We start from the raw sequence: 26730 nt of genomic DNA on the forward strand, positions 1-26730 counted from the left end.
CTAAGGGCCACCTTGCCCTGCAGACCCCACCTCTGTCCTCAAGGAAAGAGGCGAGCCAGGTGGACAAGTGTTTACTGAGCGAGGGGCCATGCTGGCTTTGCCCGCCCCCCTAGTCGGCTGGGGGCAGCAGGCCCCGTTGAGGGAGGGATGAGGAGAAGGCCCGGTGGCCTGTGTCCGGCTGGAGGAGAGACAGCCCAGCCAGGGCCTGGGGGTAGGGGCGCATTTGCAGACGCAGCGCAGCTGACATCCAGGGCGGGGCCTGGATGCACCGTGGTCTCGTGGAGGTGACTCCAGACACAGCTCGGGAGGCGTGGCCCGGTGGTCCTTGTGAGCCGGCAGGAAGGTCCTGGGAGGGCAGACCCAGCCGGCCAACTGCTGGGTGACCCCTGGCCTGGGACACGGAAGTGACGCTGCAGGGCCAAGGGTCCCCCTGTGGTCCTTGAGCACAGATGGCACATAGTGGCCCTCAGGGAGTGTGACCGTCTGAGAATGGCTCGTCCTGGCACGTGGCCCCTGAGGCCGATGGAAGCGGCCAGCCCTCACTGGACTGGCCTCGCTGGGGGCCTGGGGAGTGGAAGGTGGTCTGAGCTCTGCCGGGGGCTGGTGCAGGGTGGTGTTCGGGCCGTGGGCGCCCTCGAGCTCTTAGCGGAGTCTTTGAAGGGTCGAGGGGGAGCTGTGTGAGGGAGCCTGGGGGGCCAGTGAAGGCCCAGCCTGGGCAGCAGGGGGCCACCCGGTATGTGGAGCTCAGCCATTGTGGGTGTGTCCTGGCCCCCGGACCTGGCCAACTACAGAAGGGGTGTGGGCACACTCTGCACTCCAGAGAACCTCGTCCTCAGGACCAGGGATGCAGGCCACGCTGCGACGGGGCAGGTCAGGGGCTGGGCCATCCGGGGAAGGGCGCATCCCACCCAGCTGTTCTCTTGGCCCCCACTCAGGGGGTTCAGAGGGGCTGAAGGTCCTTTGACTGGAAGCCCCGGCATGGACCAAGGGTCCCCGGGAGCCGCAGGCCTCTGGAGAGCTGAGGCACATGTGTGCCACGGTCTGGGCCCAGGTGAGACCCGCCCCACCTGCTCTGAGGCCTAGCCTTCACAGTCAGAGGCTTGGTGTGCCCAGGCGTGAGCTGCCCCCTCACCACATCCCAGCAATCAGGCCCTGGCACTTGCTTCTTCTTGGTGAGACACCTGGCCTCAGGCTGCTGTCCCCTGTGTGGCAGCTGGGGAGACAGGAGTGGGGGGCTGGCTCAGGTGGCCCAGTGCCACCCTTGTCTGGGGGCACACCCGCCCCCAGTCCAGCCCTGACTGTGCGGTGGAAGGAAGGAGAGGGATCCGAGACCCCAGTCGCTCAGGGCGCACTGCCCAGTCCAGCCGAGCCCGTGCCCGTGCAGCAGGCAAGTGTCCCGTCTCCGGGGGAGTCCGCCCAGACCCCAAGGGCAGTGTGCCCCCCAGGTGCCCACCACTTGAGCTGGGCCCAGTCACTCTCACTGCTCCCTGGGACTCTGGGTCTCGCCCAGCACAACACTGGGGCTCCAGCCGTGGCCCCAGGCCAGCCACCGGGCCACCTGGCTGGCAGGTATTAGAGCCCCAGTCCAGACACGAGGCCCCTAGGGGTGACCGTCGCCCATTTGACCTGTGATCTGCTGGAGGTGACCTTTGCTGGGGAATGGGACCCAGACTCGGCTGAGAAGCTCTGCTGGGGCAGGGAGTGGGGGGCAGTCGGGGGGTACAGGTGTGAGGAGCCTCCGCAGGCCCCGGGGCGTTTCCCGGGGGAAGGCGGGCAGGACTGGGGCTGCCCTGGAATTGCTGTGACTCAGCTGAGTTCCGAGGCCGTTCAAGACCTGCCCAGCTGCCCATCTGCGGAAAGGGCTGCGAGAGCCCTGGGCGCCGGAATGCTCCCCCCCGCGACCAGGGGGTCCACCCTCCACAGCTACCAGGAGAGGCTCTGTGCTTGCAGGTGGCTGTGCCCGCCCCTCACTCACCCTGCGCTGGTGTCACCCCTCCCGCCTCCCCCCCCACCTTCCCCCCCCACCTTCCCCCCCCCACGCCTTCCCCCCCCACCCCACCCCCCACCCCCGCCTCTGGCAGGAGCCACCCTGCTGGGCCACACCCAGGCCCTGCAGGGTTAGGCTTAGCTCTGTCTCCTGCCGGGCCTGAGGGCCCAGGAGTCTGGACCTCGGTGGCTGGCTGGGCGAAGGGTGGGCTGGGGACATCGAGCTCCTGCACAGTGGGAACCAGAGCCCTGACTGGGGTCGGCGCACTCAGGGAGGAGGGCGCAGCACACCTGACACCACGGGACCCGGCTGGGCGCTTGGAGGCCCTGGGGGGCCCTTGACCGCTCAAGTCAGGGCGGGGCCAGGCTGGCCTGGCCTGACTCCGAGGCGGATGGCCCCTCTGTCCCCCGCCAAGCCCCAGTGCGCCTACTCCGACATGGGAGACGGGGCTGCCAGGGGCCAGTCTGGGGTCCAGCCCTGGGCCTCTTGCAGCCCCCGAGGGCCTGTCCTCCCCGCCCCCTCTGGCTGAGGCCTGGCCCCGGCGCTCACCGCACTGGAGGTCGCACAGCTGCTGGGGGGCGGAGAACTGGACGTCGGTCCTCCTGCCCTGCAGGCCGGGGGTCGGGGGCAGCGAGAGCGGGTCAGCACAGCCTGCAGCAGCTCCCTGCACCCGCCCGCATTCCCCAGAGGCACCGGCTGGAGGGACTGCGTGGCTGGAGGGGCCCCCGGGGCAGGCCAGGGCCCCCCTGAGGTCTGGGAGTGGAGGAGGTGGCAGGACAGCACCACCCACCTGGATGCAGGTGCCGGGTGCACAGGCCTGGTCCCCGGGAATGTCCACAAAGGCCACTGCAGGGTCCTCTGCGGGGTCGCCCTGGGCGGGAGCGGGGTAGGTCACGGGCAGCGGGGGTGCAGACCAGGCTCCTCTGCGTCCCTGCGGAGCCCTCGAGCCAGCCCTCTCAGCACCCTCCCCGCCAGGACTGGCTTGGGGACTGCGGGGAAGTGAAGGGGTCAGCACCGCCCCCCCAAGGTCCCCAAGACGGTGCCCACCACACCCAGCTCACCGCAGGGGTGGGGGTGGCCTGGAGCACTCGGCGGCACGCGGGGGGCCACGTCTTCCCTCGGTGACACAGGCACACCTGGAAGCGGGCAGGGCTGGGCGAGAAGAAGGCCACCCGGAGGTGGCCCGGAGCGGGTGCCAGCTGGACGGTCATCTTCCAGGCTGCGGGGGGCAGGGGTGAGGCCCAGCACGCCACCCCACAAGTGACCAGCACCCTGTCGTCTTGCCCCCCCGACCAAGAGGCATTTACACAAGCAAAGAAAAGGGCCTTCTTTGCTGCGGCCACCCTGCGAAGGCCCCAGCCGGCCTCCCTCCCGCCCCGCGGAGGGCTCACCTGGGAAGCGCGGCTGCTCAAAAGGGCACCTCACCGGGAAGCCCAGGCTCGTGGAGAACTGCAGGGAGGCCGAGGGACGGGGTGTGGCCGTGTGTGCAGGGACGGGGGGCCCGGGACAGGCGGGCCTCCTTCGTGGCCCTCTGGGACCGGTTACACTACCCCCGCCCCGCCCCCATCGGACCAGGAGGGGGTCAGAGGGGCCACTGAGTAGCTGGGCCCCAGGGCTGGGCAAGGCACAGGGGGACATGTGGCTGCGGGCCCCTTGCCCCAATGCCCGGGGCCCCTCCCCTGGCTCCTCGGCCCCCTCCCCAAGCCCTGGTAGTGCACGAGGCGGGCTGCGGACCGGCCCACTCACCTTCAGGCAGAGCTGGGGCTGGGTGTCCACAAGAGGGTACTGCACCTGAGGGGCGCTCACGTCAGGGCCCTGGCCGCCCACCCCCGCCCCATCCCTGCTGGGGGGCACTCACCCTGCTGTGTGCGGGCCGGCCGGAGTGCTCCAGCTCCAGGCACTGGGGCCCTGGCCCTGGGCGCCAGCACAGACTCACACGGCCACTCATGGGACAGGCAGGCTCCCAACTCAGCGCCCGGCTCCCCGGGTGGTAGTGGACGGCGTCCCACAGGGTCTCCGTGTCTGCAGGGACCCTCCCCCAGGGCTGGCGTCAGCTGGCGCTACCCCAGCTGCCAATGGGCCACGGGACTGAGCACCTGCTAGAGTAACCATCGGGCCGGGTCCAGGACTCAGGTGCCTTCTCTCAGGGTCTCTGGGCCCTGGCCCGAGTCTGTGTGTGTGTGCTGTGTCGCTGAGCAGAGCCAAGAGCACCCCGCACCCCTCCGGGAGCCCCTCCCGGCAGCCTTGGCTCTTCCAGGTGGCCTGGCTGTGACACGTGCGTGCTTGTGCACCGGCTGACACGCGCTCTCGTGCACGCTCACGTCCACGCACAGGCTCTGCCACCTTGGACGGCTTGCCTGGAACACACTTTTGGCTGCCTGCTGTCCAAAGCAGGCTCAAGGGCTGAGGCTGGGCCTGCCCCCCGTCTCATCCCCCCCTCGAGTCAGCCATCCCAGCTGGACAGGCCAGCCCCTACCCTGCTGGGCACCTCTGACCCGCCCATCTCCCACCCTTCTCTCCTCGCTTCCCCCTCCTTTCCCCTGGCACCATAGGGCACTTGCCATCTTTGAAGGGGCAGGTCTGGATCCGCACGGCGTCAGGTGTCGCAGGCCAGCCCTGCGGGAAGGACTGGGGTCAGCGCAGGGTCTGCCCATCCTTTTGTCCACTCCCAGCTGGGCTGTCAAGGCCACATCCTTACTGACCTCAAGGCACAGGCACGACAACTCTTGCTTGTAGGGCAGAGAGACCCTCTGGGAGACCCTGTTCGCTGTCACCTGCAGGGGAGTGAAGGCACCGTGGGCGGGCGGCAAGGGAGGACCAGAGGTGTGGGCGGGGCATGGGCGGGGCCTGGGCCAGCATGGGCGGGGTTGGGGCCAGGGGGCGGGGCCGGGGCTGGGGCTCACTCGCACCGGGGCGCCCACGTCCTCGCAGGTGAACCACTTGAGGCAGAGCCGCACGTAGTAGTCGGGGCCCCCTGACTCTGGCACCTGTACCAGAACGACCTTGCGGCTGCGGTCCACCCAGTAGGAGAGCTTCCCAGCTGTAGGAGGGCAGCAGGTGAGGTCACGCTGGGGCCAGAGGTCACCAGGCACAGGACTCCACCTGTGCTGACAGCCTCCAAGTGGTGACCCCTGCCAGACCCAGGCATTTTGGGAGTCGCCCACCTGAGGACCCATCATGATTTCCCGAGTGGGGAGGGCAGAAGATCCCAGTGGGAGGCCCGTGGGTGCCTGCCACCACCTGAGAGTCTTCCCAGGAGCGATGGGGCCCAGGTCCCACCTGGGGAGGGGGCCTCACCAAAGCAGTCGGGCACGTTCCTCGCCACGTCCTCGTCTGCGCAGTCTGCGAATGACAGAGGCAGCGTTGGGCCCAGCCCGCTCTGCACCAGGGGCTGCCCCCGACCTGGGCCTCTGCCCGTGTGGTTTCCAGGAGGCCTTCCTCTCCAGGGAAACGGAGACGGAGACGCTGAATTAAGCCAAATGCACGTGCTGGGAGCTGACCAGCGTGGGGCCCTGCCCCCTGCCCTGGGTGAGTCCCGCCCTGAATCAGCCCCTGGAAGCCGGACGGCAGCTGTGCCCACGCCGGCCCACCTTCCACATGGTACCGCTGGCCCAGCTGGACCCCGCAGAAGTGGGGGACAGTCCTCAGGGTGACGTAGAGGCTCTGGGCCACGCTCACCTCAAAGCAGTCAAAGTGCACCTGGAGCTGCGTAGGGACGGGTGTGAGCTGGTGGAGCTGGGGCCTCTGTCCGCCCACCCCTGGCCAGGCCAGTTCCACCCCGCACAGTTGGAACCCAGGGTCTGGGGCAGAGGAGGAGGGGCCCCCATTCCTTGGGCCTTGGGTGGCAGAGCCCCAGGACGGGCTTTGGATCAGGTGGCCAAGAGGGGAGGGCAGCCGGGAGCAGGCCAGGGGACAGGTGCAGCTGCCCGGCACCGGCTTGGGGCTGGACCCGCAAGTCCGGGTCAGACCCTGGTCTCACCTGCTGCCCCACCTGCAGCCGGCGGGAGGCCCTGGGGACCCGCACGCTCTGGCACTGTGTCTCCTGGGTGTCCAGGCTCATGGAGCAGGCCTCCAGGCCCCGCAGGCCCTCTGGGTGGAGGGAGGGGCCGGCAGGGCTGTCAGACCCCTTCCCTCCCCTCCTCTGTGAAGGGCACTTAGCAGGGTCTCCCTGGCCCACCCCACCCCCAGGTTGTCATGGGGATTAAAGGAGCCCTGAGCCCACCACCCCACTTCCGGGGTGTCACCGCCGTCACAGTCACCGCGCAGTGTGAGAGAGGCATTGACGCGCAGGAGCAGGGAGCAGCCGTCGGGGGGGGCACACTTCATGGCGGTGGAGAGGGTCAGGGCCTCCAGGACGGACCCGGACATGGACGTGGGGGGCTCCCGGCAGAAGCTGTTAAAAATGTTTCCTGGGGAGGGGAGAAGGAGGGTGAGTACCACGGTTCCCAGGGCCTGGATAAGGCTCTTTGGGTGGTTGGGTGGGGGTGGGGGAGGGGGGCTCTGGGGCTGCACAGTCGGGGGGAGGGTCCTCCCTACTTGCCCCAGGGCAGTCAGGGAACCAGGCCCCCGGTGAGTGGTGGGCCACCCTGAGCCACGCTCAGAGATGGCCGCTGGGCGCCAGGAGTGGGCCCCCGCCTGGCCAGCAAGGGGGCAGAGGAGCCCCCCTCGGCAAGCTGGCAGGCCCCACGGACAACAAAGATGGGCGACAGCAAAGGTCTGCTGGGGGCACGTGGGGCCTGACCTCAAGGGCACTGCCGCCTAAGGCCCTGACCGCAGGCAGGCGGCTGCACTGGCCCAGCTGGGCCTGGCCCCGACGGCCTCGGTCAGGGCACCGGAAACTGCGGCCGGACCAAATGCTGTGCAGGGAGCTGGGCTCTCACGTTCAGGCGCTGGGGCTGAGCAGTATTTTCGGCCTTGGCTCCGCCAGATTTGCAGGCGGGGAGGGGGGTTGGTTCCACGGGAGCCACCACACCCCAGGGGGGCCCGCGCCCCATGGAGTTGGCAGCCCCGGTTCTCTGCTGCACTCAGGACCGTGGCGTTCACGCCTGGTGACGTGTCAGACTGGGGAGTAACCCCGGGCGGGACAGTGCGCCCAGGAAGGGGAGGTGTGTGCTCAGGGGTGCCTCCAGGGGGCCCGGGCCCCAGGCAAACGCGGGGAGCATATCAGGAAGACCAGCTCCTTGGGCTGACAGTCAAGGGGAAGTAAAGGACAAAAACGCCAGGAGGAGAGGGGACACGGGTGGGATCAGGTGGAACTGTTGAATGCACGTGATGGGGGGGAAGCAGAGGCCGAGGGCGCACCAAAGGCTTCCTCGCTGCAGAGAAAGTGGAGCAGGAATGAGGGATCCACGGCGGCTGACCACCGAGACCTTGGAGAAGGAGGCACAGAGGCACCGCGGCTGAGACACAGACGGACGCGCTGGCCCGTCGCTCCGCAGAGCCCCGACTGGACCGTATCAGAAACAACTCAAAGAGGCAGCAGGAACTATGAGGCCTGAAATGTTCCTGGGAAAGAAACCCAGCGCTGTGGATCCCGCTGTGGCCAAGATGGAGTCACAGGGATCAGATTTTCCCTCAAGCCTGAAGCAGCCTGGAAACCAGACGAAATACAGTCTCAAGACACTGGACGTGAGGAAGCACAGGACGGCGATGCCTGAGGGATGGGGACAAACCGGGGAGCCCAACGAGTGCCCTGCTGTCCTGAGAGCGCGTCCAGGCGGTGGCAGAGGGAGGGGATATTTGGGACCCCTGGCACCCTCCCGAAGTGGAGAAATGGGGCAGACGGAAGTGGCCAGAGCTTGCAGGATGAGCACAGGAGGAGGGGTGGCGCAGAGGGGGCAAGGGAATGAGTGTTCGGCAGAGCCCGGATGAGCGCATGGACGTGAGGAGCTGCAGGCAGAGAAGACGCCCAGGGGGTTTGCGGGGACAGCGTCCCGTCCGCACCCGGGGCCAGGACCATCCCCATTCCCAGCGAGACTGGGGGCTTCGTGATTCACGGGGCCCCGGGTACCCTGTATGCAAGAGTCTTGCTTCTGCAGGAGAATAACTAGCCTTAGACGGAGCACTGCTCTGGCCTTGCCTAACAAGTCTTGAAAGAAAGACCCCCAAAAGGTTAACCTGTTTCTAAGCAACTTAACTGTATTCCAGAAAAGGCTCAAGAATATTTGTAAGGATAAAAGTATATATCCGGCACACAACAGGTAAAAATCACCATGTCTACCATATAATAGGAAATTACAAGCCATGCAAAGAATCAGGAAAACATAACCCAGAATGAGGAGAAAAATCAAATAAAACTGACAGAGATATTAGAATTAGTAGACAAGAACATTAAAACAGTTATTATAACTGTATTCCACATGTTCAAGAAGTTAATTGTAGACATGAAAGATATTAAAAAAAAAAAACCCAAATCCAACTTCTAGGGATGAAGACTACAGTGTCTGAGATGAAAAATACAACAGCCGGTTTAATAACAGATTAGCCATTGGAAAAAAACCACTGGAGAACTGGACATAGCAACAGAAAACATCCAAAAGTAGGTGGAGAGGGATTGTGGTGATGGTGAAGGTGTGTTGATGATGATGGTGATGATGATAATGATAATAATGATGGTGATGATGGTGATGATGGTGGTGATGGTGGTGATGATGATGATGATGATGATGATGGTGGTGATGATGATGGTGATGGTGATGGTGATGATGGTGGTGATGATGGTGATGATGGTGATGATGATGGTGATGGTGATGATGATGGTGATGGTGATGATGGTGATGATGGTGATGGTGATGATGGTGATGGTGGTGATGGTGGTGATGATGGTGGTGATGGTGATGATGGTGGTGGTGGTGATGGTGATGGTGATGATGGTGATGATGGTGGTGGTGGTGATGATGATGGTGATGGTGATGATGATGGTGATGATGGTGATGATGGTGGTGGTGGTGATGATGATGATGGTGATGATGAGGTGATAATGATGATGGTAACAGTGATGATGATGGTGATGATAATGAGAATGATGGTGGTGGTGATGGTGATGGTGAAGGTGGTGGTGACAATGGTGAGGAAATAATAGAACAGAGCATTGGGGAGCTGTAGGACAACTTCAAGTGACCTAATGTATGTGTAGTTAGGGTCCCAGAAGGAATGGGGAAATGAAAAAAACTTGAAAAAATGATAGAAAATTTTCAAACTTGGTGAGAACTATAAACTCACAGATCCAAGAAGCCTGATGAATGATAAGAAATATGAAGAAATTACAAGGCACACCAGGATCAGTTTGCTCAAAGCCTGTGGTAAAGAGAAAACTGTAAAAGCCACCGGAGGAAAAAAGACATGTGATGTACAGAGGAACCAAGGTAAGGAAGGTGCAGAATTCTTTTTGGGAGCAATGCAAGTGAGAAGATGATGGGGACAAAGACCTTCCAGGACTGAGAAACAAACCCCACCAGCCTAGCATCGTATCCCTGCCCACATATGCATGACTGATTCTCAGCAAACATGCTGGGAACTCAGTGGGAAAAGGGTAGTCTTTTCAGCAAATGGTGCTGGATCAACTGGGTGTCCCCAGGCAAAACAATGCGCTTCAGTCCACACCTTTCACCACATACAAAGTTCACCTAAAATGGACTGTCAACCTCAATGTAAAACCTAAAACTATTAAAAGAAAACACATTTTTATTCAATAAAAATCTCTGTGACCTTAGGTAAGGCAAAAAATTCTTAGATACAACACTGAAGCCGTGACCCATAAGAGAAAAAAATGAATAAATTGGATTTCATCAAACTTTAAAACTTCTGCTCTTTGAAAGACCCTGGTAAGGAGTGAAAAGACAAGTCAGAGATTGGGGGGAAATATTTGCAAATCATGCACCTGCTAAGGAACTTGTGTTCAGAATCTATAAAGAGCTTTCCAAATTCAATTATAAGGAAACCAACAACACAATATAAAATGGGTGCCTGCCTGTCTTCAACGCAGGAGGGGTAGACTGGGGGAGGGGGCCGCAGGCTTCCACCATCCTCCCCCCAGACTGATGGAGATTTAAAAAATAATAAAACCAGCGAGTAGTGGGTCTGCCTTTTTTTATCAACATGTGCTGGCAGTTCTAAACAGCATTGGTGATAAAATCTTCCCTGTTGGTGGGAGATCTAAATTATGGCCTGCCCCCGGCCTGGCCCCCAACTGCATCCTTCGCCCACTGTCATCTTGGAGCTGATGTACCTAAGGTGTGGGGTCAGATGGATGACTCAGAGGGGGACAACACCCCAGGGCAGTGGCTGGAATCGGAGGAGAGGCCACCTGCAGGAGGCAGCTGAGTCCCTGTCTGGCCACAGGGGTTCGTGGTCAAGCCCGGTGGGTTAGTCACGTAACGTGGGGGCTGAGGAGGACTGCGTCCCCAAGCCTGATGCTTCCTTGCTCTGAAGGTCACCCTTAGAACCTGGTGTGCAGCCTTCTCAAGAGAAGCGATTGTGCTTTAGAATTCTCTCTCCATCTAAGCTGTCCTTCATGTGTGTGAAAACTTCCTCCTCTATGCAGAAAATGAGAAGTCTGCAACTTTTGACCTTTTCTGGAAAAAAACAAAGACCTATTCCAGCCAAGCAAGGAAAGGATTAAAGCCAGAAAAAAAAAAAAGGTAGAGCCATAGAAGAGCATGGTGACCATGGTAAATGATGAAATACATAGTTAAGTGTAACGGATGCAAAGGAGAAGTCGCTTGTTGTAAATAAATGAATAAAAATAAGAACGGGCTCTTGTCCCAAATTAAGCTCACAAAACAGGAGAGAGTGTATAGAAGAAAGTGAGGCAGGGGACTTCCCTGGCGGTCCAGTGGTTAGGGCTCCGCGCTTCCACTGCAGGGGCTGGGGTTCAATCCCTGGGGAACTAAGATCCTGCAAGCCGTGCAGCGTGGCCCAAAAAAAAAAAAAAAGTGAGGCAGAAACACTAAATTATTTGTGGTTCAAAATGGGGAAAATAATTCATTGTTACTGTGTGGAAAGAATTGTGAACCCAAAACTCATCATAAATACTTATGGAGAAGTAAATATATTTGGTCTTATTTAAAGATTTAGAACTATCACAGAGCCTTCCTAAAAGAAGACCTGACAACTGTATTTTAAAAAGGAGAAATATGAACTCAAAAAGAAGAAGTGGGTTACGAAAGGAACAGTGAACACAGGAATGGGTAGAACACGGTGGTGAATTTAAATTCGTGTTGGGAGGGCAGCAGGAGAAAGAAGGACTCCTGTCTGTTTAAAAACAATTTGGGAGTTCCATTTCCCACCCTACGGTAGCCTGCGCTGTTTGGACCAATTCTACTGAAAACAACTAACAATGCTGGAGAAAAAAACATACATGTAAAAAAACTTCTTAAAAACCTGTGAAAGCTGATAAAGAATCAGGATCATCAGTATAAAACCTGAGGAAGGGCGGAGGGACGCAGAGCACAGGAAGCCGCGTTCCTGGGCGTCTCCCAGCCTGGACGCTGAAGGCTCCAAGTGTGCGGCCGGGACCAGGGGATCCCAGGGCTGCCCCGTCACGGTGAGGGGAATCAGGAGAAACCTGCCCCCTCCCCGAATCCTGGGGCATGGTGGGAGGGCGGGGGCAGTGGAGCTTCCTGAAGAACCCACAGCCTCCGTGGGCCTGGGTGCTGGGTCCCAGCCCTGGTCTGCACCCCCAGGAAGATCCAAGAAACTTCAATCTATGACTTAGTTAGAAATGGTCCTGATAGTCACATGTCACTCCTGGGTGCCACTCAGAAACAAAGGGGAACCTGGTCTGGGGGAAGGCGCCTACATCCTAGGCTGTGGGGAAGGCATAATTTCTCAGGGGCATGGAGCAGACATTTTTTTTTTTTGGCCACACCCCGTGGCTTGTGGGATTTTAGTTCCCCAACCAGGGATCGAACCCGGGCTCTCGGCAGTGAAAGCACGAAGCCCTAACCACTGGACCGCCGGGGAATTCCCTGGAGCAGACATATTCAGAGATAAACAAACTTGCTGGGGAAACAAAGCACCAAGAGAAAGAACCAGCAGAGACGCGCCATGGATGGGTCCACGGAGTGCTACAACAGGTCGGACACAGACTGCAGACCAACCTGCTAAAAGGACAAGCTTGAAAATATGTGCAGGGGAAAAAAACTATGAAGAGGGACCTAGCACATTTGAAAGAAACAAATAGAATTTCTAGAAACAAAACCCACAGAAACAGACATTAAAAATGTAATACATGGTTTGGAGAGCAGGTTGGACATCACTGAAGAGAGAATTAGTGGGAGAAAGATCACAGTGAATGATACAGAAGTCAGCAAAGAGACAAACGATGGAAAACGCAGAAGGGAGACTGAGAAATAGGAAGAAAGACGTGAAATGCCTGAGGTGTGTCCATCAAGGTTCCAGAAGGAAAGGAGAGGATGGGGCAGAGGCAATATCTGAGATGATGGTTAAATTTTCTAAGGCTTACACAAAAGTAAAAGTATAAGCTGACCCCACTTACGAATATAGTTGCAAAATCCTAAATAAAATTTTAGCAAATTGATTTAATAATATATTAAACATGACCAGATAGGAGTTGTTTTAGGACTGCAGGTGTGGTCAACATTAGACAATCTATCACCTCATTAAAAAGATTAAAGGAGGAAAATTGTATGAGTATCTTTATAGACACAGAAAATTTTCATAAAATTCAACACCTACTCATGATGAAAGAATGTTTATCAAACTAGGAAAAGAAAGACACTTCCTTGTCTAGATGGAGGGCATCTCCTCCAAACGCCCAATAAACCTAATACTTAATGGTACGTTTTTGGGAATCATTGCTATTTAATATCAGGACTAAGACAATGGTTCCCCATTCAACATTGTCCTGGAGATTTGAGCCACTTCCACAAGGACAAAAACAAACGTAGGTTATAAACTGTTATTATTTGCAGAGTATGTGATTATCTATATACAAAAACTTAAGAGACTCAGTGGGAAATCTACTAGAAATAACAAAGAAAGTATAACAAATGTGTGGATACAAGATTAATATACAAAACTAGCATTGCTTTCCACCAACAAACACCAACTAGAAAATGTAATAAAATAAGAAAACCATTCATGGATCCTTCAACCTCTGAAGGGCATAAATAAATACTTTGAGGAAGACCTAACTTCCTCAAAGATGGAAAGCATACCATGTTCATGGTTGGAAGACTCACCTCTGATAAGATGTCATTTCTGACTCAAATTGGTCAATAAATTCAATGTAATTCCAAGCAAAACGTGTGATATTGTGATTTATATTAAGAAAAATATATTTGGTCTTGGTCCCCATTTCTGGTACAGAGCTCCTAAAGCTCTTGGAATTTCCTAAATGATGAGTGATAAAGCTGTCTTTTGTTATCTATAACAAACTTGTTTCAACCACACCTAGTTTGTTAATGAGGTGATTTTTAGAAGCACCTAAGGATGGGGGCTGGTTGCCAGGGGAACCAACCAGGGGATTAGAGGGTTGGAACTTTCAGTCCCACCCCCCAGACCTCTGGGGAGGGGAGAGGGGCTGGAGGTTGAGTTCAATCACCAATGGCCAATGATTTAATCAATCATGCCTATGTAATGAAACCTGCATAAAAACCCAAAAGGACGGGTTCGGAGAGCTCCCGGGTTGATGAACACGGGGAAATGACAAGTCAGAGCGCATGGACACTCCTCATCCTTCCCCATGCCTCGTCCTGGGCGTCTCCTCCATCTGGCTCTTCCTGACTTATATCCTTTGATAATAAACCGGTAATCTAGTAGGTAAAATGTTTCTCTGGGTTCTGTGAGCCGCTCAAGCAAATTAATTGAACCTGAGGAGCAGGTGGCGGGAGTCTCCAATTTATAGCCAGTCACTCAGAAGTACTGGTGACACCTGGAGTTTTGACTGGCACCCGAAGTGGGGGTGTCTTGTGGGACTGAGCCCTTCACCTGTGGGGACTGAGGCTCTCTCCAGGTAGATGGAGTCAGAGCTGAGTTAATTGCTTGGTGGTGTTGAAAAATACACACACCGGAAAATGCCTGCTGAAATTTTCAGGAAACTTACAATCAAAAATTCCGGTTGAAGATTTAAAGAGTTCAGGGTCGAGCCTCTGGCGGGACTAGACCTGGTGTTGAATGCCTTCGTGTCCTGTCTGGACCTTGGCCATGTTTAATGCCAGCTGTCACGGACGTTCAATTCACTGGGAGATGCAAAATGGTGATATGATAATTCTATTGTTTTGCTTCCATTTATTAGCTGGAGTAATTGTTCCAAGGGAGCATTTGTAGAAGAAAGGCACGATCAAGGCTTGATTCCTTCCCTTTATTTACCCAATCTTCAAGATGAGTTGGTTCCCTGTCATCCACAGAGACGAACAATTCTTTTTTTTTTTTTTTTCTTTAAACAATATCGCTAAGAATGCATGGGTTTAAGTATGGGCTGCAATTCATTGCAGTGCTTATTCTTTTTCGAAGCTCAAACGATATCCTCTTGGCTAGTGGGAGCTCCTTCTGGCCTCCGTGTACTGCAGACTTGTCACCACCGTCTTTGAGAGCTTCTTCCATCTGGAATGACAAGATGTCCCAGGCTCTTTTTGTACATTTTCTGCCCCAGACTGGAAATCAGTCGCTTCTCTCCGAAGCCCTGCCTGGTTTATTTTGGTGAAAAATGGTATTTCAAGGCCACAGCACTAGGGAGGCTCAGGACTATGAGTTGGTCATTGTTTCTAGGATTTTTCTGTGGGCAGAGCTGCAATGTATTTAAAGCAATACCTCATGAGGTCATACTTAGGTTACCAATTCAGAGTAAAGGTTTTACAGCACCTTTTCTACATGACATCTGCATCTCCTTTCTTCCGTGCTTGATTCTCAAGAACACAGGAGAGGATAGAATGAAAATATGTCCTAACTGTCATTTGCTGTACTGCACACGCCATACACAAGTCTGGGTCACAGCACGAACCATCGGGGTGACTGGAAACAGCAGAAATGTGCCTTTGCATAGACTTTTCTCAGTCTCTCCCCATTTTTACAGCTGTTCCCTGTCTCCACCATCAGTGTACAGCTGTGAATACTACACTGTCTCCTTTTCCACAGGCAGTCTCAGTTTTGCAAATAGCCCTGTATTAAATTCTCACCCGTTTGTGATCTGACCCTCCTGTAGTCTGGCTGCCTGAGGCTTGTTCCCCCGAGAGTCCCCAGGAGGGGACATGGGACAATAGTCCGTGAGTCCCTGCCTGTTGTACCTTTATACCTGAAGGTCAGTTTTCTTTTATGGAAACATATTTGACGTATAACATTGTGTAAATCGAAGGAGTACAACATATTGATTTGATGCATTTATATGTTGTAATAATTGTCATTGTAGCAAAGGCACCCCATCAAGTTACATAATTATCGTTTCTTCTTTTGTGGAATAATTAAAATCTAGCCTCTTAGCAAGTCTGGTGATTATAATACAGTACTGTGTCTCTATGCACCATAGCTGCATTATAGTTTTGCTGTCCATTTTCTTCTAGCGTTAAAATGTCGCTCTTTGAAAAGTCTGATATACTTTTCTTTCCATTATAAATTGTAAAGCTCTTTTTGCCGAGAGGCCCAAAGATTTTTCTCTTTCTCTTTAAAATCCAGCCATTTTACTAGAATAAGTTTTGATGTGGTATCCAGGACTGATATTCTCGGGTTCATGGTTTGCCTTTTCAATATCTACTGTCAAGAAAAAAAATGTTTGTTCTCCTTGAACTGTAGTTTTTAGTGTTTGTTCTGCTACTTTGGTTTTCTTTAGGGTCTCATATCATCTGCCTTCTGGACATTCTTTGCCTATCTGTAACATTTACCATTATTCACTCATCATTTTATCTCTTTTTACATTTCTTTTTGATTTTTTTCCTTTCAAATTTTACTCGTATTCTTTTTTTAAGTTGAAATATAGTTGATTTACAATGTTGTGTTAATTTCTTCTGAATAGCAAAGTGATTCAGTTATATGTATAGATACATTCTTTTTTAAAAATATTCTTTTCCATTATGATTTATCACAGAATGTTGAATAGTTCCCTGTGCTATACAGTAGGACATTGCTTTTTGATTTTTAAAAAAATCTCCTTTTCACCTGCTATTTCTCTCAAGGTATTTAATATTGGGTCTATTCACTACTTCCAACGCAGTCTTCATTTATACAATGATTTTCTCCTTTATTTCTAGTCACCTCATTTCCGAACATTTCTAATTTTGTTCATATCGTTCTTTAACGTCTTGTTTCATTTTCTTGAATATTCTAAGCCATTTTGAAATGAAATGTTACACTTGTGGGTTTTCAGGATGCTCTTCTGGTGCACTTCCTTTGCCTGTCGGCACATTATTCTATTCCTTATTTTCTTTTTCATTATCATAACTTGTCTGGAACTTGCCCTTGACAGTCTCCCGTTGCCCACATTTACGCGGATTCAGTTTCCCAGAGCTCTTAGCAGACTTGGTTCTGCTTTCCTGACTGCACAGAGCTCCCTCTGCTGTCACTTTTGGGTACTGTTTAAAAATAGGGTGGATCGCTGTTCAGTTTCTTAGCTCTTTCCTGCTTGCCTTCGTCTACCTGAAGCTGCTCTTTTCTTGCCTCTGTTGTGCTTGATGCCACTCCGAGCTTCTCCGTGCAGGGCCGTCTCCCAAGGGGTCCCTGCACCCACCTGCCGCAGTGGTGGGCGGCCCCTCACGGGGTCGTGTGCTTCCCAGCGATTCTCACCGTCTGTGGGGTTCAGACACCCCTCCACCCCCTGCTGCACAGACCCCGCTGATTCTCCTGCCTGGGGCTCTGGTGCTCATCTCTGGGGTCTGGGAGCGTGGACCCCACTTGTGTTTTACACCCTCCTTGCTCTTGGGTCTGAGGATTCAGGGAAGCTACAACCACACCATCATCTCCCAGGACAATTTAGGAAAGAAAGGAACCAGAGGGGCTTGCCCTACCAGAAATCAGTATCTAGCTGAGCTCCATATGGACTCAGACAGTGTGACCCTGCTCAGGGATAGGGGTGGGTCAGGGAACCGTGCACACGGCGTGGAAATCTGACGGGGTGGGGGGCGTCCAGTACGTGGTGCGGCCACAGCCGGATTTCCAGGTAGCAAAAGATCACAGTTGGGTTCCTACCTCACACCATACACAGAGATACATTCTAGATGAATCAAAGACCTAAATCTGAAAAACAAAATTTTAATATAGAAATATAGGAAATACAGGGAGAAAATCTCCCTGACCTCAGGATTGGGAAGGCTTTCTTAAAAGATTCCCCCCAAATCCACAAAATCCATGAAGGGATTTTGTAAATGTAAACATGGTTTACATAAATGTAAACATGGTTGCATCAAAACTGAAACCTGTGACTCACACCATGAGGTTGAGACTGAGAAAGTGGAAGGACTCTCTGTGACACGGGGTGACCACCTACCTCCACACGGTGGCCCAGGGCACGCTGGTCCAGGGCGGGTCAGGCACAGCAGGAGACCACACGGGTCTCAGCGTCGTCAGAGACACACGGACTGAGACGGGAGTGGGGTTGGGGAAGCTGTGGCCTCACGAAATCCCTCCCCCATAACTGCCAGAACACACAGATGGCACAAAGCCAGAGAACGGCCCCCGCAGCAGGCAAAGCACACGGGCACAGGCCAGAGCACCACCCCAGATGCCGTGGTGTATCCTTGCCTGGCGACCCCGCTCCCCAGAAGCCCTGCTGGTGGGATGACTCAGCCTCGGAATTCTTGACAAGCCCCCTCTTCCCCGAGTCCGGAGAGAAGGAGGCCGGGTGGGTGTCCTGTATTGTCCTGTATTGTCACCGCTCCGACTGGCATGGGGGGGAAGGAGGGGGAGGGACGAGACTGTGGAGGCCCCAGGGCTCCCCAGAAGCCGAGGGCCCCTCCCCACACCTCTCCCCGGCCCCCAGGACCCGCCTGCCGAGTTCCCCGTCTCCCCAGCCAGGCCCGGGGCCGTCCTGACACCCAGCCCTCTCACACAGCTCCGTGGGGGAAACACCATGGATCTGCGGTCAAAAGAGAGTGAGAAGGGAGCCCGAGTAACCGGGGGTCTGTAGGGAGCTGCCGAAGTGTGACCAGGACGGAAAGCATGTCACAGACGGAGTGTAGGAAAAATTAAAATAAGGATGGAGGAGAGGAAAGACATGGAAGAAAGGAGGGGAAAACAGGTGGTATTGCCTGGGGTGGGGGCGTGTCCCCGGCTCGGGGGTCAGCAGCCTGTGTCATAATCTCACTCCTTAACCTTGCAGGGGTCCTCGAGGAAATAACACCTCTTGAGGTGAAGAAACATTTAAAGTGTAACCATTTCTTTAGTTTTTCCTATTAAAGTCAAGTCAAATTAAATAAAATACTTAGTTTACATGGCATAAGGTAATTTCACCTTTATAAAATATTTGTTATCTGTTTATCCCACGAACAGTATATTTGCCTACAAAAATGTCTAGAATAATGTTTTCCTAATGTAAACAATATTTATTTCTATATGGGGGCTTTGGAGCTAGATTTATTTGAACTTTCCTCCGTACATATTTTGCATCTCTTATGTCCCTTTTAATGAAATATAAAATGTCTGCAAAGACAGTAAAGCTATTTTTAAAATGGGATATCGTTTTACAATGGGAAAAAATGAAAAAGTGTGATAAGAGAAATTTATTGCAAAGCAATAAACTCCATTAAAACAGGAACGCACGATTCCCACATCCAGCAAGCCCACAACTGGGCTTGACGGGGCCCTTGCCCTCCTGCACCAGGCGGTGGGCAGGGAAGGCGGGCGGCGCTCTGCTAGGTGAGGGGCGGTGGCAGCGGTGGCAGCTCTTCCTGCACAGGAGGGAGACTGGCTGCCAGGCGGACCTGACTCCCGGGAGGGCAGGGTGACCGAGGACCAGCAGGGCAGCGAGTCCCCCGCGGCCTGAGATGTACTCACGGTTTATGCGGCTCTTGCAGGTGAAGCCCTGGGGACAGAACAATGAGAGGGGGTGAGAGGTCAGCCTGGCCACCTCTTGTCCCCCGCCCCAGTGTGACCTGGACCCCGTGGACCTTCAGGCCCCCCACCCTGTGACCGCACCGACTTCCCATGCTGGCATCCGAAGCTCCCCCGACCCCCTTGTGCCCGTGCTGGGTGCGTGCTGGGCTTCAGGTAGAAAAGAAAATGGGCAAAGATCCCGGCCTTGGAGGAGCCGACACTCTGAGCCGGGGGAGCCGCACGACGTCAGAAAATGACATTTAATGTCAGCTGTTGAAAAGTGTGTGGGAAGATAACCGAGGGGTCAGGAGAGTGGGAGCTGTGACTCCGCCGGGGGTGGCCTCGCTGGGTCTGGCCTGGGGACCTCGGGGAAGGGCAGGGATCAGCCCATGCACACTGCCTCTCCCGCTGGACTGACAGCTTCCCGTGGGGTCGGGACCAGGGACCAGGGACCAGGGACCAGGCTCAGACAGGGTCGGTGGGGAAGACGCCGAGGCCGTGCCCGTGGACCCCACTTTGGTGGGTGGGCCGAGGGGCTCCACGCTAAGCTTGGGAGGATGGGGTCGGCAAGCAGGGTTCTGGGAGCCCGGGAACGGGCACCCGAAGCGGCGGAATACAAGTCAGGAGGGTCGCTGCCCTGGACCCGAGCTCTGCCGCAGTGGGGCCCTCTGGGGGCTCCCAGGGAGCTCCGACAGCTGGGGGCTGGAGGTAGAGACCCTGCCGGTACAAGTGGGGAGGTGGAGGGGCGAAGGGGGTCTGCTCCTGTGCCTTGGGTTTGCAGGGCAGGCACTATGGTGGGTCCAGCTCCAGCTCCACCCCCCTTTCTAAATAGCCTTTTCATTTTGGAATAATTTTAGATGTATAGAAAAGTTGCAAAGGTAGCACTGAGGTTTACCCAGTGACGCCCGATGTTAATATCTCGGGTAAGTGGGTGTCACTCTTGGGCGAGCCCCAGACTCCGGGATTCGCCTGTTTCCACCCAGGTGCCTTTTCCGCTCCAGCCTTTTAACTGTCACCCCGCGTCCACCCTGTCTTCTGACCACGACATCTCCCCGAGACGCCGACTCGCCCCCTTAGGCCTCCAGCCGCAAAAACCCCACAGAGGGGACCCTGCGGCCCTGCCCACGGCCCTCAGGGGTGAGGAGCCTGACTCCGGGGCCGGCCCAGGGTGGCAGGAGGGCTCTGCTGGACTAAGGGGCTGCACCCACCTGGGTGCCGCACCCAGAAGGTGACTGGGCAGGTGGGCAGAGGGCAGGGCAGCCTGGTGCAGCGGGCCCAGGAGCCAGTGGAGAGAGCGGGGCAGACCGAGCAAGGCAGGGCAGCAGCTGGGCCTGGGCCGCAGCCCTGAGTGGACAAGGGGGGCAGCGGCTTGGGCCCTGGCCCACCCTCACTCCCTGACACAGCCCCAGATGCTTGGAGCCACCCGCTGGCATCCTCCGTCCTGTGGCCCGAGCCCGTCCCCCTCCCAAGCTGGTAGGGGCTGGAGGGCAGCTGCGTCCTGGCCCTGGGTCACTGCCCGCCCACTGGGGACCTCCTGCTGCCCCTGTGCCTGAGGACCACGCAGCTGTGGCCCCTGGGTTTCCAGTGGAGCGGGGGTGGGCACGGTCTGGTAGCTGGCCCTTCAGTGCCCGCAACCCCTCTCCCGCATTGGGGACCAGCGGGGGCGAAGGTCGAGGTCAGAGAGTACCTGTGGACTCCGGTGCCCAGGGACCCTGGCATCTTGGGAGCTGGGGGTGGGGACCCGGCAGAGGCTGGCCTGGTACCCTGGGGCCCTTTGTGGGGCGCGGCCGGGAGGGAGAAGTGGTGGCCTCCCTCCCCCTCCCCGCCTCTGGGGTTTTCCGTCGGGCTTCTTGGGGCTTCCCAGGGGGGCAGGCGTGGGGGGGTCTGTGGGGAGGGACCCGAGGGTGGGGTCTGGGCCCTGACCCTGCGGCTCCACTGGGTGCGGAGGGCGGGGACCCGCATGCTGCAGGAGGGGCCCCGGCCACCCCACTCTGCCCTGAGGCACCCTGCGGTCCTCTGCTCCTGTCCGCCCCACCCTCTGCCCCGACTGAGGACCTGCCAAGGCCCGGAACAGCCCTCCTGGGGGAGGATGGGGTGCAGCGGTCTCCATGCAGGTGCGGGGGGCGCCAGCCGTGCCAGCGGTCCTCTGGCTTCGCCCCACGGAGGCAGCCTCACCCGCCGCCCTGGGTCTCTTGAGCCCCTCCCGTTCAGACCCCTCCTCCCGAGCTGTGACTCTCCCTTTCCGACCCCCTCCCTCAGCTGCCAGCAGCCCCCCGGGCCTCGCGGGCTCTCCGTCGTCCCCTTCTCCTCCGCCCCTCCTTCCGTAATCCCACGGGTGCCACAGTGGCTGGAGCTCCATGGCCAAGTCCAAAGTGGGGCCCAGGCCTGGCCCTCCCCGTGGGGGGCAGCGGCGGGGTGGGGGGACCCTCCCTCCCTGCCTCCCTCCCCTGGCCTGGCCCTCCTCCTTCTGCCCGGGATCCCTCCTCCTCCTCGCAGCCCTCCCCACATCCGGGCCCATCTCAACATGGGGCCGTCCCATCCCACACCCAGCTGCACCAACGCCAGTTCTCATGTCTGACGGGCTTCTCAAATCCCATATTTCAAAAACGAGTTTCCTCCCTGAACCCTTGCCCCCCTGACCGCATCACAGGAAACATCTCCTCCACCGGCCCAGGGGCTACAGTCACACTTTAAGGTCCATCTTGGATTTCTCCTTCCCTCAAGGTCAAGGGTCCCCTGCCCTGCCAGCTCCACCTCCAAAGTACACCCCAAAGTGGCCCCGTCCTGTTCTCCATCTCCGTGGGGAGGGTCCAGGCCACCACCCCCTCCCACCTGGGCCCAGCTGTTTCCTCTGCACCCACCGGCTCCCACCAGGAGCCAGACGGACCTCCCCCACCTCCATGGGTCCCTGCACCTCGGATCTGAGCCCAGCCTGACCCCCGGCCACCCAAGCCCGCTCTGTCTATCCGTGAGCTCCCTGGAACCTCTGCTGGACGCACTCGCAGGCCTCGCGGAGCTGCCTTTCCTCCTGACTGGGAACCGGGTGACCCCAAGTGTCCCCCGGGGGGCCCGGCCACTGCCCCCGAGAGGCCTACGAGCCCGCACGCCAGGCTGCCCTCTGTTCAGCAGTCACCACCACCTACTCTTGCTTTATGTGCGTCTCCCCAGGTCCCTCCTGTGCCCACACTTGGAGGGGTGCACATAACGGGTGCACCCCAGCCCCTGTCCCAGCGGCCCGGCCCGCCAGTCTCGCACTGGGGGACCTCCCGGGACGCGGGCACACTCTGCGGGCAGGTGCTGCCAGACGGGACGTCTCCCAGGGACAGTGAAAGTTCTGGGACACCACCACTTCTGAGCCGCGTCCTGGCCCCGCGGCTCCTTCCCACCCAGGATTAGCTTGGTGTCCGCAGCATTTCCTTAGCGGAGCGTCCACACAAGCCCGGACGCCGCCCTGGATGATAAATCGGGGTCTGTGAACGCAGGAGGGGCTCTCGGGCTGCCCCCCCACCACGTGGCTCCTCGGAGAGGGACAGGTCACAGGTGCATCAGCGCCCCTGCCCCTCAGGCTCCCGGCAAACGTTTCCCAGAGCGGCGCTGCGGGGTCAGGCCACCACCTCGTGGGGATCCCAGGCCCCCGCCACCGACCGCCCCGGGCCGGCTTCCCTGGCCTGTGCTGGGGTGGGGCCGGCTAGTGCCCACCGAGGGGAACCAGGGCAAGAGGAGAGCCTGGGGGGCAGGGCTCACCTGGGAACAGGAGAGGCCACATTCCGCGACCCTGGGGACGGCCAGGCTCTGGTAAGCGCTCCAGGTCAGGGAGAGGAAGGCGAGGGCTCGCCCAGCCAGCATCTGGACGCGGGGAGTGACGGCCGGGCAAGGGCTAGCAGGATGCCTCGCCCTCCTGGCCGCAGCTCAGCCCCAGAGACAAGCAGGAGAGAGTCCGGAGTGAGTTTGCCCCCTGCGGCAGGTGCCGCCCCTCCCAGTGGGCAGGGCACAGCCCGCAGCTTCCGCCTGCAGAGGCTCACGCTGCGGCCCGGCCTCTGGCCAGACGCCCTGCAGTTTCCAGGCTGCCAAAGAACTCCTGCAACTCTGAGGCTCTGGGGTCTCAGGGAACCGGGTTCCCCTGGGGCTGGCTGCGGGAGCAGGGCTGGCTGCGGGCCTGTGGGATCAGGGAGCCGCCCTGCCTCCCCCACGGCTCCCGGGTGTCCCCCTGTCTCTCAGGCCCCCGTCCTACGGTTGGGGGATGGAAGGTGGTCAGTGGCCCTGGTTGTCGAGGTCAGCGGGGCTGGCTGCGGGAGCAGGGCTGGCTGCGGGCCTGTGGGATCAGGGAGCCGCCCTGCCTCCCCCACGGCTCCCGGGTGTCCCCCTGTCTCTCAGGCCCCCGTCCTGCGGTTGGGGGATGGAAGGTGGTCAGTGGCCCTGGTTGTCGAGCTCAGCGGGGCTGGCACAGGGGTGGGAGCCATCCCAGGCGCCTGCCCCCCAGGGCCGATGGCGCCAGCCCCAACTCCCGCAAGCCTGGGGACACCCCGAGTGCCCCCGTCACTCGCCTGTATGTGAGAGGCTGCCCCCCTCCTTTGCTGAGCCCTTGCCTAGACATCCCTCACCCCAGAGGGCAGTGCCCCGTGGCCTGTAACTCTGGGCCTGGCTTCTGCTGGGGGCGGAGGTCCGTTCTGCTCCTTCTCCCGTTCGGATCTTCCTGGGCAGGGGAGCCGTCTCCGGGCAGCGGCTCCCAGCACCCTGTCCAGCCCCAGAAGCCAAGGTGTGGCTCTGGGGTCCTTTGGTGTCCTGTGTCCAGCCCTGCTCCTGCACCCGCTGGGCAGGTGTAAGCGCCTCCGGCCTGGGAGGGCACTGTCCCATGAAGGGGGCATGGAAAAGGGTGTATGGCTGGAGAGCTCGGGGACGCCCCCGCCCCCGTTGTGCTGGCCCTGGGGGCTGGGGCTGTGCTTGAAAACACAACAGGGCACCCCAAGTGTGGAGAGGAGCTGACCCGGAGTGGCACCGTCCCCAGGCTGGCACCCTGGGCAGGCGGGTCCCTGGGGTGGCCCCAGTACAGACACAGCTGCTCTGGCTGCCGGCCCGTCTCTCGCACCCTTGTCTGACCCGAGTGCTCCGTGAAGTGGGCTCAGGCCCGAGACAGGAACGAACTTGGGAAACATCTGATGGAGCTTCAGCCCCAGAGGATGGGACCCACAGGCAGACAGCACCCAAGACCATGGGCCCCACCCTCCTGCCCACTGCCCCCCCCCAGCCCAGGCTCCAGAGCCCACGGCCCAGCCTCCCTCCCTCCGGGCCGGCACCTCACCGCTGCTCCCACCAGGCCCAGAGCATGCGTGGGCACCGTGGGGCTCTGGTCACCACCCGCCGCTCTGCACTGTCAGTGAGGCAGAGCTGATGGGGATGGCGCCTGCCCGGCAGCGTTCACCTGTGGGCCTGGCCTGGGGTGCGGTCAGCAGCAGGCTGGCGTGTTTTGGGGTGGCCAGGAGGTCAGAGGCTAGTCCTCCCGCCGCCCCTGCTCTGGCCCCCTCTCTGAGTCGAGCTGCAGGAGCTCCCTGGGCCCCCAGGTCAGCCGGGTGGCGTAAGGCAGGGGAGGACGTGCTGCGGGAGCTCAGGCTGCGTGGCCAGGTGCTGCCCTCCAGGCCAGGCCGGGGAGCGAGCCCCACAACCTGTTTTATTATCACCCAGGGGAGAGGTGGGGACGGCCGTACTCAGTGACTCTCCCCAGAGCGGTGAAGAGGCCCCACGTGGCCCAGTAGGCACCGCAGTGGCCCTCTCTCCAGGGCCGCCCCAGGACAGGCCCACCCACCAGGTGACACGCCTGGTGTGCTGAACACGCCATCCCAGGGCCAAGGGGATGCAGGTGATCGGAAGTGGACGGCAAATCCAACCACATGACTTCATGGGGAAGAAGCATGGTGGGGACGGGCCCCTGTCCCCGGGGGCTCCTGTCTTGTCTCTGAGGGCTGGGGGCTACAGACCCTCCCAATGTCCACAAAGAACCGGCCCTCGAGACCCCTCACAGGCCCCCTGTCCCCTGTAGGCTCGGGTGGTTGGGACACCCCAGCCTGAGCCCAGAGAGGCTGCAGGGGCTCCCCCACCTCTGGTCTCCACAGCCTGCACGGCCCACTGAGAGCCAAGGCCCGGAAGTCCACCTGCGGCACAATCTGAGGGGTCTGACCCAGTGCAGGCACCCCCTTCACCCCCTCGCTCAGCCCAGGGTGAAAGGAGGCGCTTGGGTGCAAAGAACCTGGACCAGCACAGGCAGACTTTTGTTGAATCACTGAGTGAACAAGGGGCCGCTGGGGGGCCGGCCGGGGCCCCCCAGCAAGGAGGGAGGGGCTCCAGAGGAGGGGGTCTTGTGGGGGAGACCGCACACCAGGAGCTCTCGTCCTCACCTGCCCAGCGCAGGGGTGCGGGTTGAGGGGTGCCGGTTGCGGGGTGAGGAGAGACGTGTGGGTTTGGGGACACGGGTGTGTGGTGTGGCACGCGGGATGCAGGGCGAGGGGCCCGGGATGCGGGCGGGCATGGGGTGCAGGCACCGGGAGAGGGTGGGGACAGAGGTTCCATAAGAAATACCATGGTGAAGATCGCACAATTTCGCTAAAATAGCTCTGTGTACAAGGTCCCTCACCTATGTCTAGGTTTACAGAGAAACACACCACGCACTGGAGGCCGCGGGGCCTGGGCGCGTCTCTCTGGTCCCGGTCCTTGGCGTCACGGGGTGCACAGGCCGCCGCCCGGCCCGTTGCCGAGGGGCACGACGGAGGCACCCTGCAGGACGGCGGCGCAGAACGAGCGGCAGCGCTTGCAGGGACCGGCGGGCGGCAGCGAGCCATGGCACACTAGGCACGGCGCTGGGAGGGCCCTTGGCAGCCCTGGGGGAGAGAGAGAGAGAGAAGGGCCCTGAGACGGTGCCACCCGCCCGGAAACCACGTCCACGGCCCCAGACCGCGCCCACCTGCCCCAGGCCACGCCCACCTGCCCAGGCCACGCCCACCTGCCACAGACCACGCCCACTGAGGCCACCCGCCAGCCCACAGACTGCGTCCATCAGTGCATGAAATCATGTCCACCACCCCAGACCAGGCCCACTGGTACCAAAAACCATGCCTGCTGCCCCAAGACCTTGTTCTGGCCACGTTCACTGGTCCCTGAGACTGTGCTCCCTGTAGCATGCCCACCTCGGGCTCACCCACCTCGCGGCGGCCCTCCCCCCCTGCAAGGCGTGCACCTGGCTGGAAGTTCCGTCCCTGCTGGCTCCCAAGCCCACCTGCTCCCACACAGAACCCACCCGGCTTTCTGCAGCTCTCAGAAAAGCCCAGACCTCCACTCAAAGCCGAGGGTTGAGGTCCCCTTGGCCCTGCTCATCTTTCTCCACCCCCAAGGGGGCGCAGTCCCAGTCAGGGGGAATGAGCAAGCCCCGGGCAGTGGCCCTGGGCCCAGGGCAGTGCCCAGCCAGCAATGGCCCAGCCCAGGAATGCCACGGGCTGATACACCATGCCTGCCAGAGCCACCCGCTGCCAATGCCCTGGGCTGAGTCACTCCTCCCCGGGGTCCAGGTGGGTCTGGGTGGGGTGGGCAGGAGTGGGGGCCACCCAGCACCTATGCAAAGCAGCCCACAGTTTCCTGGACCCTTGAGCGGAGGCTGAGCCAGAGCCCAGGAATGGGGCCTTCCCCAGGGCCTGGGGCCAGCCTGACCCGCAGGACACGCCAGGGCCTGCGTGGCGTATGAGGGTGTGGGAGACCGCAGGCCTGGGCACAGGGTGGGG

The 26730-nt window shown here is 58.6% G+C and overlaps 2 protein-coding genes across 2 annotated transcripts in view; both read right to left on the reverse strand.

The window, feature by feature from the left end:
• On the reverse strand, positions 1-25652 carry IL17REL (interleukin 17 receptor E like; the record flags this gene model as incomplete). Its single annotated transcript, XM_082349154.1, has 17 exons — positions 25593-25652; positions 22712-22865; positions 18929-18956; positions 6247-6396; positions 5967-6076; positions 5578-5692; positions 5285-5329; positions 4891-5027; positions 4690-4761; positions 4549-4603; positions 3846-4009; positions 3734-3778; positions 3049-3436; positions 2778-2858; positions 2537-2594; positions 1133-1213; positions 1-391 (listed from the first exon to the last, which is right to left on the reverse strand). Exons 2-17 carry the CDS (start codon positions 22811-22813, stop codon positions 1-3), a joined length of 2022 nt encoding a protein of 673 aa, XP_082205280.1. The 5' UTR covers positions 22814-22865; positions 25593-25652.
• The window catches only part of TTLL8 (tubulin tyrosine ligase like 8), a 57809-nt gene continuing 56288 nt past the window's right edge, over positions 25210-26730 (reverse strand). Inside the window, 1 exon segment of the mRNA XM_082351514.1 lies at positions 25210-25836. Within this exon segment, the coding sequence (XP_082207640.1) occupies positions 25676-25836 (161 nt within the window). The 3' untranslated portion in view covers positions 25210-25675.

This window comes from Balaenoptera borealis (genome assembly GCF_965194805.1).
Source record: "Balaenoptera borealis genome assembly, chromosome: 13".
NCBI classification, from domain to species: domain Eukaryota; kingdom Metazoa; phylum Chordata; class Mammalia; order Artiodactyla; family Balaenopteridae; genus Balaenoptera; species Balaenoptera borealis.